This window comes from Salvelinus alpinus, chromosome 6 (genome assembly GCF_045679555.1).
Source record: "Salvelinus alpinus chromosome 6, SLU_Salpinus.1, whole genome shotgun sequence".
NCBI lineage: Eukaryota > Metazoa > Chordata > Actinopteri > Salmoniformes > Salmonidae > Salvelinus > Salvelinus alpinus.
In genome coordinates this window covers 50,737,747-50,756,596 of record NC_092091.1, presented here as the reverse complement: position 1 = coordinate 50,756,596, position 18,850 = coordinate 50,737,747, and the positions used below count along the sequence as shown (strand labels likewise).

At 44.3% G+C, this 18,850-nt stretch overlaps 1 protein-coding gene across 5 annotated transcripts in view; it reads left to right on the top strand.

The window, feature by feature from the left end:
* Positions 1-4,466: 4,466 nt before the first annotated feature.
* LOC139578816 (seizure protein 6 homolog) overlaps positions 4,467-18,850 on the top strand; it is an 84,407-nt gene continuing 70,023 nt past the window's right edge. For 2 of the 5 annotated variants that reach the window (XM_071406869.1, XM_071406873.1), the window contains exons 1-3: positions 4,540-4,889; positions 6,242-6,318; positions 7,856-7,984. In XM_071406869.1, the coding sequence (XP_071262970.1) occupies positions 6,261-6,318; positions 7,856-7,984 (187 nt within the window). In that variant the 5' untranslated portion in view covers positions 4,540-4,889; positions 6,242-6,260. Of the gene's footprint in view, positions 4,890-6,241; positions 6,319-6,667; positions 6,721-7,855; positions 7,985-18,850 lie in introns of those variants that run through there. The other 3 variants (XM_071406871.1, XM_071406870.1, XM_071406872.1) reach the window with 3 other exon arrangements.

The window sequence follows — 18,850 nt, the reverse complement described above, 5'->3', positions numbered from 1 at the left end:
CTAAAATAATAGGCCTCAGCAGGACAAGGGGCAGCACCGGGACAAGGGGCAGCACCGGAACAAGGGGCAGCACCGGAACAAGGGGCAGCACCGGGACAAGGGGCAGCACCGGGACAAGGGGCAGCACCGGGACAAGGAGCAGCACCGGGACAAGGAGCAGCACCGGGATGAGGGGTAGATCCTGGCTGGCTGGCTCTGGCGGATCCTGGCTGGCTGGCTCTGGCTGATCCTGGCTGGCTGACGGCTCTGGTGGATCCTGGCTGGCTGACGGCTCTGGACGCTCATGGCTCGCTGACGGCTCTGGCAGATCCTGTCTGGTTGGCGGCTCTGGCAGATCCTGTCTGGTTGGCGGCTCTGGCAGATCCTGTCTGGTTGGCGGCTCTGGCAGATCCTGTCTGGTTGGCGGCTCTGGCAGATCCTGTCTGGTTGGCGGCTCTGGCAGATCCTGTCTGGTTGGCGGCTCTGGCAGATCCTGACTGACGAATGGCTCTAGCGGCTCCTGACTGACGAACGGCTCTGACGGCTCGGGACAGACGGGCGGCTCTAATGGCTCGGGACAGACGGATGGCTCAGACGGCGCTGGACAGACGGATGGCTCAGACGGCACTGGGCAGACGGATGGCTCAGACGGCGCTGGGGAGACGGATGGCTCAGATGGCACTGGGCAGACGGATGGCTCAGATGGCACTGGGCAGACGGATGGCTCAGATGGCACTGGGCAGACGGATGGCTCTGACCGGATGAGGCGCACTGTAGGTCTGGTGCGTGGTGCCGGAACTGGAGGCACCGGGCTAAGGCCACGCACCTTCAGGCTAGTGCGGGGAGCAGGGACAGGGCACACTGAATTCTCAAAGCGTACCTTGGGCCTGGTGCGTGGTACCGGAACTGGTGGTACCGGGCTGAGGGCACGCACATCAGGACGAGTACGGGGAGAAGGAACAGTGTGTACAGGGCTCTGGAGACGCACAGGTGGCTTAGTGCGTGGTGCCGGAACTGGAGGCACTGGGCTGGAGACACGCACCATAGGGAGAGTGCGTGGAGGAGGAACAGGGCTCTGGAAACGCACTGGAAGCCTGGTGCGTGGTGTAGGCACTGGTGGTACTGGGCTGGGGCGGGGAGGTAGCGCCGGAAATACCGGACCGTGCAGGCGTACTGGCTCCCTTGAGCATTGAGCCTGCCCAACCTTACCTGGTTGAATGCTCCCCGTCGCCCGACCAGTGCGGGGAGGTGGAATAACCCGCACCGGGCTATGTAGGCGAACCGGGGACACCATGCGTAAGGCTGGTGCCATGTATGCCGGCCCGAGGAGACGCACTGGAGACCAGACGCGTTGAGCCGGCTTCATGGCACCTGGCTCAATGCCCAATCTAGCCCTACCAGTGCGGGGAGGTGGAATAACCCGCACCGGGCTATGAACACGTACAGGAGACACCGTGCGCTCTACTGCGTAACACGGTATCTGCCCGTACTCCCGCTCTCCACGGTTAGCCTGGGAAGTGGGCGCAGGTCTCCTACCTGCCCTCGGCCCACTACCTCTTAGCCTCCCCCCAAGAAATGTTTGGGGTTTCTTCTCGGGCTTCCAGCCATGTCTCCTTGCTGCCTCCTCATACCACCGCTCTTGGGATCTCGCTGCCTCCATCTCCTCACGAGCGCGGCGATATTTCCCAATATGTGCCCAGTGTCCTTTTCCCTCCAATACTTCTTCCCATGTCCAAGACTCCTGTTTAGTAGGCCACTGCTCGAACTTACGCTGCTTGGTCCGGGTTTGGTGGGTGGTTCTGTAACGGTCTTCTTCATCTTCCTCCTCCTCGGACGAGGAGGAGCATGGATTGAACCAAAACGCAGCGTTGTAGTTCGACATATTATTTATTTACAACAAACAGACGAAGACGAAAAACTCTTGAATAAAATACAAAACAACAAACGAAGTAGACAGACCTGGACTACGAACTTACATGTAACGAAGAACGAACGAACAAGTACTGACTACAAACAAACGAACGAACGATACAGTCCCGTATGGTGCAACAAACACAGACACAGGAAACAACCACCCACAACACCCAATGTGAAAACACCTACCTTAATATGATTCTCAATCAGAGGAGATGAAAACCACCTGCCTCTAATTGAGAACCATATCAGGTACCCATAAACCAACATAGAAACACAAAACATAGACTGCCCACCCAAACTCACGTCCTGACCAACTAACACATACAAAAACTAACAGAAAACAGGTCAGGAACGTGACAAGCAGATTATTCAGTCAATGTTTGTCGGTCCTCAACTATGGCGGCGTCATCTATATGAACACAGCTGCCACTTCATTAAAGCTGTTAGATGCAGGGTATCATAGCGCACTGTGCTTTATTACGGGCGACAATTTTAGTACTCATCACTGCATTCTCTACCAGAAATATGATTGGCCCTCTTTGATGTCACGTAGGTTGATACATTGCTAGTTTTTCATTCATAAAGCCATTTCACAATAAGTCCCACTGTAATTACTCAACTTTAGACATGAGTTATCACAGGGCTGGTCCTTGCCGTTCTGGCGCCCTAGTCAAGATCAAAAATTGCCCTCCCCCCTTATGCTCACTGGGATGTAGCCCACCATGTCGGCCGCAATGAAATTTTATGAATGCCCATCATGTGGTAGGCCCACCATTTGCAAAATGGGCAGTTGCATTGGCTTTATTAGTCCTGATTCCTGTGACTAATCAATTTGGCTATTTAAACTCTGAATATCAGCTACCCAAACTTATCAGGAATTATTGTGAGCCTATTTTCAATGTGTTTACACAGCTTGAAATGCAGAAGTATTTTCCTTTTCGCTATGATCAGCTTGTCAAAAATGTAAGGATACAAACTTCAAACCACTGATCATGACAATGGTGTGAAACTCCTGGATCACAGTTGTGATTGTCCATTCCATATTGTCCATTTTACTTTGACCTGTCCTGTTTTTAGGATATGTTTGTTAAAATAACAGCGCATTTTTTATTTGATTGGGCGCCATTTAGGTGAGGGTATTTGATTTGAGAAACCTGCATGATGTAGAAAGTGTCTGTCTCATTATACTGATATTCATTTTATCTCCAGTCTGTAGGCTACAAAAAAGGCCACATACTCTTTCTACCATATCCTATATCTGCTACATGATATATGTTAGCTTACTTTTGGGACGGAAAGTTGGTGGAGCGCCGCAGTGAGGCATCTCTCCAACAGCACCCTATAGAGACATGCTGGGAATAGACAAGTAAAATATTTTGCGCCCTTGCCTTTGACAAAGTGAGCACTGTTTATCACACAGTGGCATTAGCACTCACATAAAAAGTCCATATGCCACTGGTTGAGAGACATTGTCATTGTTTTTGGGCAGAATTATGTGAGTTTTTATGTGTTGTTGAAGGTGCGTCTTGGTTAGTTTAGCTCAGAATATGTCGCCATCGTCAATCTGCCGCCATAAGTGGGCTGGCCGTACCTGGTCTCAGGGTACTCTGGAAGTTCCTTTGGTCTCTACTGAGTTAGCTAAATCAGCTTTAAGCTTTATTACACCTTATCTTCAAAATGTTCTTACATTTGATATTCTGGTGCCTCTAGGGAAATTCAGAAAGCTGATTGAGGACCTTGTTACTTATGAATGTGTTTGTTTGTTATGACCGTTTTTTTCTTTCTGCTTGCATTTTGTATTTATATTTTGACGTGTGTGTTTTCTGAAATTTCTGTAATTCAGGGCTCATCTGTAAAAGAGACCTTGGTCTCCCTGATAAAATAAAGGAGAAAAAAAATAACAGTTGAGGAATCACATTTTAACTTGTCTGATTGAGCTTACCATCTTGCACAAATCCAAATACATAGGCCTATTAGATTTACTGTATGAGCAAAGGTCTTTTTTGGTTTACAGAAAAAGCACCCCCCCTATCTGAAGATAGTCGACATTTAAATATATAAGCTATACAGATTGTGTAGGGTATTCAGTTCTAGACAACCATTAAAAAGGTATCTGGTATGCGTACATTTTTATTGTAGCCTAATGACCCACCACTGTCCCTCTTTTTTTCTGTGCTTCACTGTCTATCTGTCTTGATGGGCTGAGCCAATGCAACTCGATAATATTTGTTCCGCATTCGATGTTTCCGCAAAGCGCCAGAGTAGAATATCGGCCTTTACGGAAAATACCGAAGGGTATTTCATTTTAGATGTATTTATTTATCGTGTGGTCAATTGAAGTGAAATAGATGTTTTGTCTTCTAATTAGCTCGGTATAGGCAATCTTAGTTTAATGTTGCATGCTATCCACTCTCTATCCTGGGCTTTTAGATGTGTGTTGCTGTTCCAGCACTGTTGTACAGCTCTTCGCCGAGAGAACCAAGTTCATGCAAATCTGCGAACATCCACCAGGGCGCATCTGTGAGCTATTACTCACGATTTATGCCTCACACACACCAACGCTTCAACCATACGCGTAGAAACAGCTACCAGCGTTCTACCCACCCGCTCGCCTGCTTCGGGGCCAAGAAATAAGAGAGAGGCGGGATAGACATGCCATCAAGGACAAAGGGGGAGCGGATTCAATAGACAGCGGGATACCTTTCCACATATTTTGGAAAATCAATGGTAGTGATTACGATATTAGATTGGTGTAGTCACAAAACCCCCTGCATACTCACACAAAGAGCAGGGCCGGGTGGAAGTAAATTATAATTTAAACAAATTTAACGCGCAGCGTCAGCGCTGGTATTTTATATAAGGGACTCGAAGGAACGCAGTAAAAGAGAACCTAGCTCAACCAACAATAGCCAGATTTTTGACTGAAACGCCAATACCAGTGTGTAGGAGAAACGGATAATAATAGTGGAATAGTTCAGGACGTGATTTTCCAGGTATGTATGTTTCCCTCGCTGTTAACTATTACGCATAGGCCTAATAATAAGCGCAGGTCTCTTTTTCCTATCCATCACCTTGCACAACAAACGCTACCTGCAATGAGATCTTAAACCAAACAAATATACTCTGGTTTTCTCTGACGCAAATACAAATTAGGCCTATTCATTTTTGAATAGTGGTTGTCGGGCAAATATAATGATTTTGTGGATATTTTGAAAACGAAGAGGGATGTGATAGCCTTTTCCTCTTATTTTATGTTGTGAGATAGATTTACATGGTGAGATATTGATGGAAGGCAACACTAAAAACACAAATGATAAACAATACTGCACTGCTGATAATATCACGTTTGAGCAATTTCACCAAGGCACTTTTATTGTAGGTTTAAATATACGAAATGGGATATGTGGATATGTTCAATGACATTGAAATGCTTGATATACCCATGTATATACTTTATACATCTCTTGAGTTTAGCACAACTGTCAAACCATGAGCTTACCCTACCCTATCATAACCTAAAATAATGTTTAATTAGCCCATTGTTTACAAATAACAATAGTGTGAACAAATGTAAATACATGTTTTAAACTATGATGTGGGTTAAATTAATTTGTCTATGAATTTGAGAGGGGTTTATACATTAGAAATGGATGGGTTGGGGAAATGAACCCTCCCTCATACACATTTTGTAAATTAGAATTTGTTCTTAATTTACTTGCCTGGTTAAATGAAATAAATAAACAACAGTTTTAAACATTTTGAAGCTATACCTTGTTTGTTTATTGTTTGTAAAGAATGGAGCAATACAACCTTGGCTTATGATGGAGTAAGACAGTTGGGCTAAGCCCATGTGTATGTTTTATCATCTTTTAATATCTGTCTCTCTAAAGCAGGGGTGTCAAATGCATTTTGCCCTGGGGACCTCATTCGGTCTTCAATGAGGTCCGGAGGGCCGCACTGAAATTGGTTATATTTCTTGCCTGTTGAAATAAAGGTCAATTATTATTTTTTAAATTGTACATTTGTATTTTTTTTTTGTCCACCATCACCACGAGCCAGATTGTACCCCGTCGTATGTTTGACACCCCTGCTCTAAAGCTTAAGCAAACTACAGTTTTACTGTAGGTTTTTAATGATCAGTGTAGTTGCTGGTGCTGTTGTTCTGATTGATTAAAGTACAATACTGCAGTAAGGCATGCATTGAGAAATGTACTCAGATTTCTAAGCATTTTCCTTTTGCTCTCTTGCTTTACTTTCTTACCATCATTTAGGCTGTGTCTGTTCTCCCTTCCTTCCTCAAAATCTCTTTCTCTCCCCACTTCTGTTTCCCTCCACTCTCTGTCAGGCTGTTCTGATACTAAGCCATGGTGTCTACAGTTCTTGCTGTGACACTATCTGTCACCATCCTCCACCTAACTACAGGTAACACGTGTGTGTGTGTGGGTTAGTGCTGAGCGATTAACTGAAATGTTGGTTATTTTTTGTTTTTTAAATAACAAATTGACTGAGATCAGTTACATTATTTGAATTTCATGTCATTCAGCTTTTTTCTGTGAGCTCAATGCAATGTGCGCTGTAGTTTCTCTAGAGATAAATCAGATCATATGCCTGAACTGTGCTTAGTAGTAGGGAATTGTAGTTTATTACAACAGTCCAAATTTCTTTATACCGTAGTTATCCGCAGAAAATTTGATAATTAACTACAATGATCATGATCCATTGTGCGGCTAAACTTGTTCGGTCTTTGTTTCTTTTACGCCTGCTACTTAAGAGAGAAGAATGCGCAATCAAGAGGGGATACATAGAGAGCAGTTTATTTGCGAGGTATCTCTACCTGAAAATACCATACATGATCTAAGTGATTGATAGTTGGCATTCAGCAGTCATAAAAGTATGGCTTATTTACTTTGAAAAACTACTAAAATAGTGTCTTTGTCAGACAGCATAGCCAGCAGCTCTATAGAGATGAGATGATGACTTGGAATTACATAAGTTGTCAAATAAAACAAATGTAATATACACAACAACTGAAATATTTTATTAAAGTAAAGTAATGTGAATAACTGATGGTTAATATATGATAAACAGTCATGGGCAGTCACTACTATCATGGGACTTTTATTAATGGATTTTTCTGTGCTACAGCATTCAACATACATATTTAAATCATTTAATGTTTAAAAATATTATTGAAATCGAACATTTACTTATTTTTTTTATAATTGAACCGACCTCAAATAGCTCTAATCGCTGAGCACTAGCGTGTGTGTGGGAGTGAGAGAGATAGAGAAAGAGGCAGCAATGTTTCTTGTGAAAGATGTTTCTTGATTTTTTTTAAATAACGAATTTGCCAATCATAGTTTAAATTCCTACCTTTTAAGTTTTTTTTTCACAAGTCATATACAGTGGGGAGAACAAGTATTTGATACACTGCCGATTTTGCAGGTTTTCCTACTTACAAAGGATGTAGAGGTCTGTAATTTTTATCATGGGTACACTTCAACTGTGAGAGACGGAATCTAAAACAAAAATCCAGAAAATCACATTGTATGATTTTTAAGTAATTAATTTGCATTTTATTGCATAACATAAGTATTTGATCACCTACCAACCAGTAAGAATTCCGGCTCTCACAGACCTGTTAGTTTTTCTTTAAGAAGCCCTCCTGTTCTCCACTCATTACCTGTATTAACTGCACCTGTTTGAACTCGTTACCTGTATAAAAGACACCTGTCCACACACTCAATCAAACAGACTCCAACCTCTCCACAATGGCCAAGACCAGAGAGCTGTGTAAGGACATCAGGGTTAAATTGTAGACCTGCACAAGGCTGGGATGGGCTACAGAACAATAGGCAAGCAGCTTAGTGAGAAGGCAACAACTGTTGGCGCAATTATTAGAAAATGGAAGAAGTTCAAGATGACGGATATATATATATCTCTCTCTCTTTCCTCTTAGGTGTGAGCTTTATGACCCCTGGCCATGAGGCTACTCCCAAAGCAAGTCCTGGTCCCCATCCATTGGGTGAGCTGATCCATGCAGCCCTTCTGAGTAAGGAGTACCTGGGCCATGCCCCAATTAATACAGGTAGTATAGCTCACCAATAGCAGTTTTACATTATTCTATCAATACTGATATTCATTAATATCAGTTAAATTTTATTAGTCACATGCGCCAAACACAACCTACAGTGAAATGCTTACTTACGAGCCCGTAACCAACAATGCAGTTGAAAAAAAATACGGATAAGAATAAGAAATAAAAGTAACAAGTAATTAAAGAACAGCAGTAAAATAACAATAGCGAGACTATATACAGGGGGGTATCAGTACAGAGTCAATGTGCGGGGGAACCGGTTAGTTGAGGTAATATGTACATGTAGGTAGAGTTATTAAAGTGACTATGCATAGATGATAACAACAGAGAGTAGCAGCGGTGTTAAAGAGGTGGGTGGGGGGGGGGGGCATTTCATTAGATGTTCAGGAGTCTTATGGCTTGGGGGTAGAAGCTGTTTAGAAGCCACTTGGACCTAGACATGGCGCTCCGGTACCGCTTGCCGTGCGGTAGCAGAGAGAACAGTCTATGACTAGGGTGGCTGGAGTCTTTGACAATTGTTAGGGCCTTCCTCTGACACCGCCTGGTATAGATGTCCTGGATGGCAGGAAGCTTGGCCCCAGTGATGTACTGGGCCGTTCGTACTACCCTCTGTAGTGCCTTGCAGTCGGAGGCTGAGCAGTTGCCATACCAGGCAGTGATGCAACCAGTCAGGATGCTCTCGATGGTGCAGCTCCTGAGGGGGAGTAGGTTTTGTTGTGCCCTATTCACGACTGTCTTGGTGTGCTTGGAGCATGTTAGTTTGTTGGTAATGTGGATGTGGACAATATGCTACTACTAATTAATAATAACAACAGTAATACTTTTATTTGTAAAGCCCTTTTCAAATTAACCAAAACCAACTGCATATATAGAAGGGTAGGCTGGGGCCAAGATGTGGACCAATCAGCACACTCATGACAAAACTTGGCGTGTTTAAAACAGGGACGGGCAACTTTGATGGGGGTGGGGGACACAAAAAATCGTAACTTATCACAGGGGACTGTAGTGGCTTGTGGGTCTGCATACCCATATCCATATCCACACATTCAGTCCTAAGCGAAATTAAGTTTTACACATAATTTCATGCAATTCTACTCATTTTGCCATAGGGTGTAGAGAAATGTTTGCATTTTTTTATATAATATCTGACAGAGTGACTTGTTATCAACGTGGGCCCCCCGTTCGGTATTTCAACCATTATTACTACAAGTTTAGATAGCTGGCCGCAAGGCTAACTTACAATCTAAAAAATGTTAGCTGACTTGACCTAATTCAGTGACTTTCAGTAACTGACATCACAAGAGAACACTGCTGATGCAAAACCATATTTCAAAATTGCACCTTGTGTATTCTACTATTGTGGGCTCTCCTTCTCTGTGGCCGACGTGAGTAAAACATTTAAACGTGTTAACCCTCGCAAGTCTGCCGGCCCAGACGGCATCCCTAGCCACGTCCTCAGATCATGCGCAAACCAGCTGGCTGGTGTGTTTACGGACATATTCAATCAATCCCTAGCCCAGTCTGCCTTCCCCACATGCTTCAAGATGACCACCATTGTTCCTGTTCCCAAGAAAGCTAAGGTAACTGAACGAAATGACTATCCCCCCGTAGCACTCACTTCTGTCATCATGAAGTGCTTTGAGAGACTAGTCAAGGATCATATCACCTCCACCCTACCTGTTACCCTAGACCCACTCCAATATGCTTACTGCCCCAATAGGTCCACAGACAATGCAATCGCCATCACACTGCACACTGCCCTATCCCATCTGGACAAGAGGAATACCTATGTAAGAATGCTGTTCATTGACTACAGCTCAGCATTCAACACCATCGTACCCTTCAAACTCATCAGTAAGCATGAGACCCTGGGTCTCGACCCCACCATATGCAACTGGGTCCTGGACTTCCTGACGGCTGCACCCAGATGGTGAAGGTAGGAAACAACATCTCCACCCCGCTGATCCTCAACACTTGGGCCCCACAAGGGTGCGTTCTCAGCCCTCTCCTGTACTCCCTGTTCACTCACGACTGCGTGAACATGCACGCCTCCAACTCAATCATCAAGTTTGCAGACGACACTACAGTGGTAGGCTTGATTACCAACAACGACGAGACAGCCTACAGGGAGGTGGTGAGGGCCCTCGGAGTGTGGTGTCAGGAAAATAACCTCTCACTCAACGTCAGCAAAACAAAAGAGATGATCATGGACTTCATGAAACAGCAGAGGGAGCACCCCCCTATCCACATTGACGGGACAGCAGTGGAGAAGGTGGAAGGTTTTAAGTTCCTCGGTGTACATATCACCGACAAACTGAAATGGTCCACGCACACAGATAGTGTGGTGAAGAAGGCGCAGCAGCGCCTCTTCACCACACTGAAGAAGGCGCAACAGTGGTTCTTCAACCTCAGGAGGCTGAAAAAATGTGGCTTGTCACCGAAAACCCTCACTAACTTTTACAGGTGCACAATTGAGAGCATCCTGTCGGGCTATATCACCACCTGGTACGGCAACTGTACCGCCCACAATCGCAGGGCTCTCCAGAGGGTGGTGCGGTCTGCATAATGCATCACCGGCGGCAAATTACCTGCCCTCCAGGACACCTACAACACCCGATGTCACAGGAAAGCCAAAAATATCATCATGGACAATAACCACCCAAGCCACGACCTGTTCACCCCGCTTACATCCAGAAGTTAAGGCCAATACAGGTGCATCAAAGCTGGGATAGAGAGATAAGCTATTATTCAATCTCAAGGCCATCAGATTGTTAAACAGCCCCAACTAGCACAGAGAGGCGGCTGCCTACCTACAGACTTGATATCATTGGCCACTTTAATAAATGGAACACTAATCACTTTAATAATGTTTACATATCACACATTACTCATCTCATATGTACTGTATATACTGTATACTGTGTCCTTCACTATCTATTCTTTACTATCTATTGCATCGTAGTCGCTCTGTCACTGCTCATCCATATATTTTATACTTATGTATTCTCATCCCATTCCTTTACTAGATTGTGTGTATTAGGTTTTGTTGTGGAATTTGTTAGATATTACCTGTTAGATACTGCTGCACTGTCAGATCTAGAAACATGAGCATTTCGCTACACTCGCGATAACATCTGCTAGCCATGTGTATGTGACCAATAAAATTTGATTTGATTTTTGATTTGATTTGATATTCTAACTCTCAATAGTAAGTTAAACTGAAATGAAAAATCCCAGAAATGTTCGAAGCGTATTTCTCTCAAATTTTCTTCACAAATGTGTTTACATCCCTGTTAGTGAGCATTTCTCCTTTGCCAAGATAATCCATTCACGTGACAGGTGTGGAAAATCAAGATGCTGTGCACCTTGTGCTGGGGACAATAAAAGGAGTTTGTCACACAACACAATGCCTCAGATGTCTCAAGTTTTGAGGGCGTGTGCAATTGGCATGCTGCTGCAGGAATGTCCACCAGAGCTGTTGCCAGAGAACATAATGTTAATTTCTCTACCATAAGCCAATGTCGTTTTAGAGAATTTACATACATGTGGTCTGCGGACTCACAACCGCATGGCGGTGCATGGCGTCGTGTGGGCGAGCGTTTTGCTGATGTCAACATGGTGAACAGAGTGCCCCATGGTGGCGGTGGGGTTTTGGTATGGGCAGGCATAAGCTATGGACAACGAACACAATTGTGTTTTATCGATTGGCAATTTAAATGCATAGAGATACTGTGACGAGATTCTGAGGCCTATTGTCATGACATTCATCCGCCGCCATCACCTCATGTTTCAGCATGATAATGCATGGCCCCATGTCGCAAGGATCTGTACATAATACCTGCAAGCTAAACATTTTCCAGTTCTTCCATAGCCTGCATACTCACTAGACATGTCACCCATTGAGCATGTTTGGGATACTATGGGTCGATGTGTACGACAGTGTTCTAGTTCCCTCCAATATCCAACAACTTCGCATAGCCATTGAAGATGAGTGGGACAACATTCTACAGGCCTGATCAACTATGTGAAGGAGATGTGTCGCACTGCATGAGGCAAATCATCAGATACTAACTGGTTTTCTGATCTACGCCCCTACCTCCCTGGCTTTTCCTCATCAAGCTACAGACAATACCCCATAATGACAAAGCAAAAACAGGTTTCAGTACATTGTTGCTAATTTATCAAAATAAAAAAAATCTGAAATTTTGCATTAACATAAGTATTCAGACCCTTTACTCAGTACTTTGAAGCACCTTTGGCAACCGTTACAACTTTGATTCTTCTTGGGTATGACGCTACAAGCTTGGCACACCTGTATTTTGGGAGTTTCTCCCATTCTTCTCTGCAGATCCTCTCAAGCTCTGTCAGGTTGGATGGGGAGCATTGCAGCACAGCTATTTTTAGGTTGGGTTCAAGTCCGGGGTCTGGATGGGCCACTCAAGGACATTCAGAGACTTGTCCCGAAGCCACTCCTGCATTGTCTTGGTTGTGTGCTTAGGGCTGTTGTCCTATTGGAAGGTGAACCTTCGCCCTAGTCTGAGCTCTCTGGAGCAAGTTTTCATCAAGGATCTCTCTGTACTTTGCTCCATTCATCTTTGCCTCTATGCTGACTAGTTTCCCAGTCCCTGCCGCAGAAAAACATCACCACAGCATCCCCAGTACCCTTTCCCAGATCTGTGCCTCAACACAATCCTGTCCCTGCACTCTACGGACAATTTCTTTGAGCTCATGGCTTGGTTTTTGCACTGATATGCACTGTCAACTGTGGGACCTTATATAGACAGGTGTGTGCCTTTCCAAATTATGTAAATCAATTGAATTGGCCCCAGGTGGACTCCAATCAAGTTGTAGAAACTTCTCAAGGATGATCAATGGAAACAGGATGCACCTGAGCTCAATTTCGAGTCTCATGGCATACTTATGTAAATATGGTATTTCTAAAAACCTGTTTTCACTTTGTCATTATAGGTTATTGTGTATAGATTGCTGAGGGGAAAAAAAGTGTTTGTATTTATTTTATTCAAGTTTTACAAAATGTACACCAATGTAAGTAGAATGATTTTACCATATCCCAACCACCCTTCCTCCCTCCACACAACACTTCCACCCCCCGTCCCTTCCTTACTTCTACGCCCTTCCTCAGTCCACCCACCTCAATTCCCTCACAACCACTCACCCCAACCCCCTCCCAACCACCCACCCCATATACCCAACCCAGCCCACACCCTCCCACAGTTCGGTCCTAGAAAAAAAACATTCCACAGAGATATCACAACAAATAAACAAGAATACAGGAAAAATAAAATTGTCTCACATACAAACAACTCAATACAGATTCAAAATACAAAAAGTGGAGCAACCGAAATAAATAAATAAATGATCAGTAAACAAACGAACTTGCTTGTACTGGATAGCATTATATTGATGACTGCACCTATAATGTAATGACTACTTGGAAACCTTAAAGCATCTCGTCAGACGGGAACCTCTGCAAGCCATTGAAGTATGATATAAATGGTTGCCATTTTCTAACAGAGAATACTTCATTTTCTCAAGCTTTAGGAAGAACATTACATCGTTGAGCCATTGAGAAGTAGAGGGGGGCTGAGCAGACTTCCACTGGAAAATAATTATATGTCGAGCCAATAAGGATGTAAAAGCAACAATATCGGCATGTTTGGCAATATCGGCAAGTCTTCTAGAATACCTAAAACAGCTACCAAGAGTCATGGCTGCAGGTTAATTTCAAGCACCTCAGATGATAAAAATAAAAAATAGAATCCCAGTAATTTTGTAGTTTTGAACATTGAATGAACTAAGATCACATGTTGAGACATGACATCTATCACACTCATCATTTACATTTGTATATATTTCAGACAATCTGGATTTGGAAAAATGCACTCTATATAAAAACCTTAAATTGTATGAGACCAAGACGAGCACAAGATGTAGTGGAGCATACTCTATCAATCGCCTCATCCCACCACTCCTGTGTAAATTCAACACCCATTTCCCGTTCCCAAGCAGATTTAGTTTTGTTAGTGGAATGTTTGTCCAATGACATAATACACAGATCTGAGAAATGACTGCTTTCTGTCGAAGTAATAGAGTCAATATGCCATTCCAGGGTTAGAAAGGGGGTGGAGCAGGGAAGCCAGAACATTGGGAGGAGACACAATGCCTAATTTGAAGGCAACTGAAAAAGTGAGATGGAGGCAAAGAGTATTTAGAGGCCCAGTTGGGAAAACTAGAAAAAATGTCATCTACATATAAGTCTTGGAAGGACTTAATACATTTACTTGTCTAGTAAGAGAAATCATTATCTATTAGGGAAGCGGAGAATAAGTGATTCTTATCAATAGGATCCATAGTAGATGCAGAGGAGAAATTAAAATGCAGTCGAAACTGCATCATAAGTGTGGAAGCAATACAGTATAGCCAGTATAGCGAGTGGGGGATGCTGGGAGAGCAGAGTAAAGTAGGAAGAGAAGCAGAAATACAAGAATGTGCCTCTAGGTGGCACCATGGGGTATCTGGAGCATGTAACCAGAATGGCAATTTCTGAAAGTTGTCTGCCCAGTAATAGTGTAAAACGTTGGGTAGTGTAAGCCCTCCACTAAACTTGCATCTCTGAAATAAAGATCTACTGACTCCGGGTACCTTTCCTCCCCAGATAAATGTGATAACAGCCTGATTGATTGACTTGGTAACAACAATGGGAGAGATTGAAATAGATAATGGAATTTGGGTAAACTGTTCATCTTTACAGCATTAATCCTTCCTATAAGTGATATTGGTAAGTTACCCCATCTCTGAAAATCTGATTTCATTTGCGTAAGGAGGGGAGCGAGTTTGCAGAAAAAAGAGAATGTAATTAACGAGTTACGTCCACTCCAAGATATTTGAAACCAGAGCAGCTAAGCTGAAAGCAAAGTCTGTCTGCTGGAGTTGTAGCGCTGATTGGGAAGCACTCACTTTTCTGGTGATTCAGCTTATAACCGGAGAAGGAGCCAAAGTTCTCCAGAATGTGAGCAGATGACTTGCCCTGTCTCCATGTTCATAGTAGGTACCACGTGAATGCAATAGTAACTGTTCTGCATCTGTAAAATCAAATCAAATTTGATTTATTTGTCACATACACATGGTTAGCAGATGTTAATGCGAGTGTAGCAAAATGCTTGTGCTTCTAGTTCCGACCATGCAGTAATATCTAACAACTAATCTAACAATTTCACAACAACTACCTTATACACACAAGTGTAAAGGAATTAATAAGAATATGTACATAAAGATATATGAATGAGCGATGGCCGAATGGCAAAGGCAAGATGCAGTAGATGGTATTAGAGTACAGCATATACATATGAGATGAGTAATGTAGGGTATGTAAACATTATATAAAGTGGCATTGTTTAAAGTGGCTAGTGATACATTTATTACATACATTTTTCATTATTAAAGTGGCTAGAGATGAGTCAGTATGTTGGCAGCAGCTACTCAATGTTAGTGATGGCTGTTTAACAGTGATGGCCTTGAGATAGAAGCTGTTTTTCAGTCTCTCGGTCCCAGCTTTGATGCACCTGTACTGACCTCGTCTTCTAGATGATAGCGGGGTGAACAGGCAGTGGCTCAGGTGGTTGTTGTCCTTGATGATCTTTTTGGCCTTCCTGTGACATCGGGTGGTGTAGGTATCCTGGAGGGCAGGTAGTTTGCCCCCGGTGATGCGTTGTACAGACCTCACTACCCTCTGGAGAGCCTTACGGTTGTGGGCGGACCAGTTGCCGTACCAGGCGGTGATACAGCCCGACAGGATGCTCTCGATTGTGCATCTGTAAAAGTTTGTGAGTGCTTTTGGTGACAAGCCGAATTTCTTCAGCCTCCTGAGGTTGAAGAGGAGCTGCTGCGCCTTCTTCACCACGCTGTCTGTGTGGGTGGACCATTTCAGTTTGTCCGTGATGTGTACGCCGAGGAACTTAAAATTTCCACCTCCTCCACTACTGTCCCGTTGATGTGGATAGGGGGCTGCTCCCTCTGCTGTTTCCTGAAGTCCACGATCATCTCCTTTGTTTTGTTGACATTGAGTGTGAGGTTATTTTCCTGACACCACACTCCGAGGGCCCTCACCTCCTCCCTGTAGGCCGTCTCGTTGTTGTTGGTAATCAAGCCTACCACTGTAGTGTCGTCTGCAAACTTGATGATTGAGTTAGAGGCGTGAATGACCACGCAGTCATGGGTGAACAGGGAGTACAGGAGAGGGCTGAGAACGCACCCTTGTGGGGCCCAAGTGTTGAGGATCAGCGGGGTGGAGATGTTGTTTCCTACTCTCACCAACTGGGGGCGGCCCGTCAGGAAGTCCAGGATCCAGTTGCACAGGGCAGGGTTGAGACCCAGGGTCTTGAGCTTACTGACGAGTTTGGAGGGGAATATGGTGTTAAATGCTGAGCTGTAGTTGATGAACAGCATTCTTTACATAGGTATTCCTCTTGTCCAGATGGGATAGGGCAGTGTGCAGTGTGATGGAGATTGCATTGTCTGTGGACCTATTGGGGCAGTAAGCATATTGGAGTGGGTCTAGGGTAACAGGTAGGGTGGAGGTGATATGATCCTTGACTAGTCTCTCAAAGCACTTCATGATGACAGAAGTGAGTGCTACGGGGCGATAGTCATTTAGCTCAATTACCTTACCTTTCTTGGGAACAGGAACAATGGTGGCCCTCTTGAAGCATGTGGGAACAGCAGACTGGGATAAGGATTGATTGAAAATGTCCGTAAACACACCAGCTAGCTGGTCTGCGCATGCTCTGAGGACGTGGCTGGGGATGCCGCCTGGCAGCCTTGCGAGGGTTAGCACGTTTAAATGTTTTACTCACATTAGCTGCAGTGAAGGAGAGCCCGAAGGTTTTGGTAGCGGGCCGTGTCAGTGGCACTGTATTGTCCTCAAAGCGAGCAAAGAAGTTGTTTGGTTTGTCTGGAAGCAAGACATCGTGGTGCGCGACAAGGCTGGTTTTCCTTTAGTAGTCCGTGATTGACTGTAGACCCTGCCACATACCTCTCGTGTCTGAGCCGTTGAATTGCGACTCCACTTTGTCTCTACAGTATACTGACTTTTAGCTTGTTTGATCGACTTGCGGAGGGAATAGCTACACTGTTTTGTATTCGGTCATGTTTCCGGTCACCTTGCCCTGATTAAAAGCAGTGGTTCGCGATTTCAGTTTTGCGCGAACGCTGCCATCAATCCACGGTTTCTGGTTGGGGAGGGTTTTAATAGACGCTGTGGGTACAACATCACCGATGCACTTGCTAATAAACTTGCTCACCGAATCAGTGTATTCATCAATGTTATTGTCCGACACTATGCGGAACATATCCCAGTCCACGTGATTGAAGCAATCTTGAAGCGTGGAATCCGATTGGTCGGACCAGCGTTGAACAGACCTGAGCACGGGCACTTCCTGTTTTAGTTTCTGTCTATAGGCTGGGAGCAACAAAATGGAGTCGTGGCCAGATTTTCCAAAAGGAGGGCGGGAAAGGGCTTTGTATGCATCGCTGAAGTTAGAATAACAATGATCCAGGGTTTTGCCAGCCCGGGTCGCGCATTCGATATGCTGATAACATTTAGGGAGCCTTGTTTTCAGATTAGCCTTGTTAAAATCCCCAGCTACAATAAATGCAGCCTCAGGATATGTGGTTTCCAGTTTACATAGAGTCAAATTAAGTTCTTTCAGGGCCGTCGATGTGTCTGCTTGGGGGGGATATACACGACTGTGATTATGATCGAAGAGAATTCTCTTGGTAGATAATGCGGTTGGCATTTGATTGTAAGGAATTATAGGTCAGGTGAACAAAAGGACTTGAGTTCCTGTATGTTGTTATGATCACACCACGTCTCGTTAATCATAAGGCATACACCCCCGCCCTTCGTCTTACCAGAGAGATGTTTGTTTCTGTCGGCGCGATGCGTGATGAAACCAGGTGGTTGTACCGACTCTGATGACGTATCCCGAATGAGCCATGTTTCCGTGAAACAAAGAACGTTACAATCTATGATGTCTCTTTGGAAGGCAACCCTTGCTCGGATTTCGTCTACCTTGTTGTCAAGAGACTGGACATTGGCGAGTAGTATGCTCGGGAGCGGTGCGCGATGTGCCCGTCTACGGAGCCTGACCAGAAGACCGCTCCGTCTGCCCCTTCTGCGGCGCCGTTGTTTTGGGTCGCCGGCTGGGATCCGATCCATTGTCCTGGGTGGTGGACCAAACCAGAGGATCCACTTCGGGAAAGTCGTATTCCTAGTCGTAATGTTGGTGAGTTGACGTTGCTCTTATATCCAATAGTTCCTCCCGACTGTATGTAATAAAACTTAAGATTTGCTGGGGTAACAATGTAAGAAATAACACATAAAAAAAACTAAATACTGCATAGTTTCCTAGGAAACTGTCGGCGCTTAAAGTACAGTAGTGGACAAGAGATTGAATTCAGATTGTACGTTGAAGCGTTGCTTATATAGCTCTGGGGATGGCGTCAGGGCATATTGGTGGTCTAAGTCAAGGATGGGTTTAGAGAGTTCTTCTAGTTTAGCTTTCCAAGTTTTGTTTAAATGAGAAGAATAAGAAATAATGTATCCTCTAAGATAGGCCTTATGGGAATCACCTCTAAGTGATTCCCATAAGAGATAATGAGAGGTTGAGCTAGTCTGATTTAAAATTATCAATAGAAGTGGAGATAACGTTACAGAAGTCTGCATCAGACAGGAGAAGAGAATTGAATCTCCAACAGAGAAGAGTACGAGTTTGTCCTGATAGGACTATGTTGAGGGCTAAAGGTCCATTGTCAGAAAATACAATGGGTAAATAATCA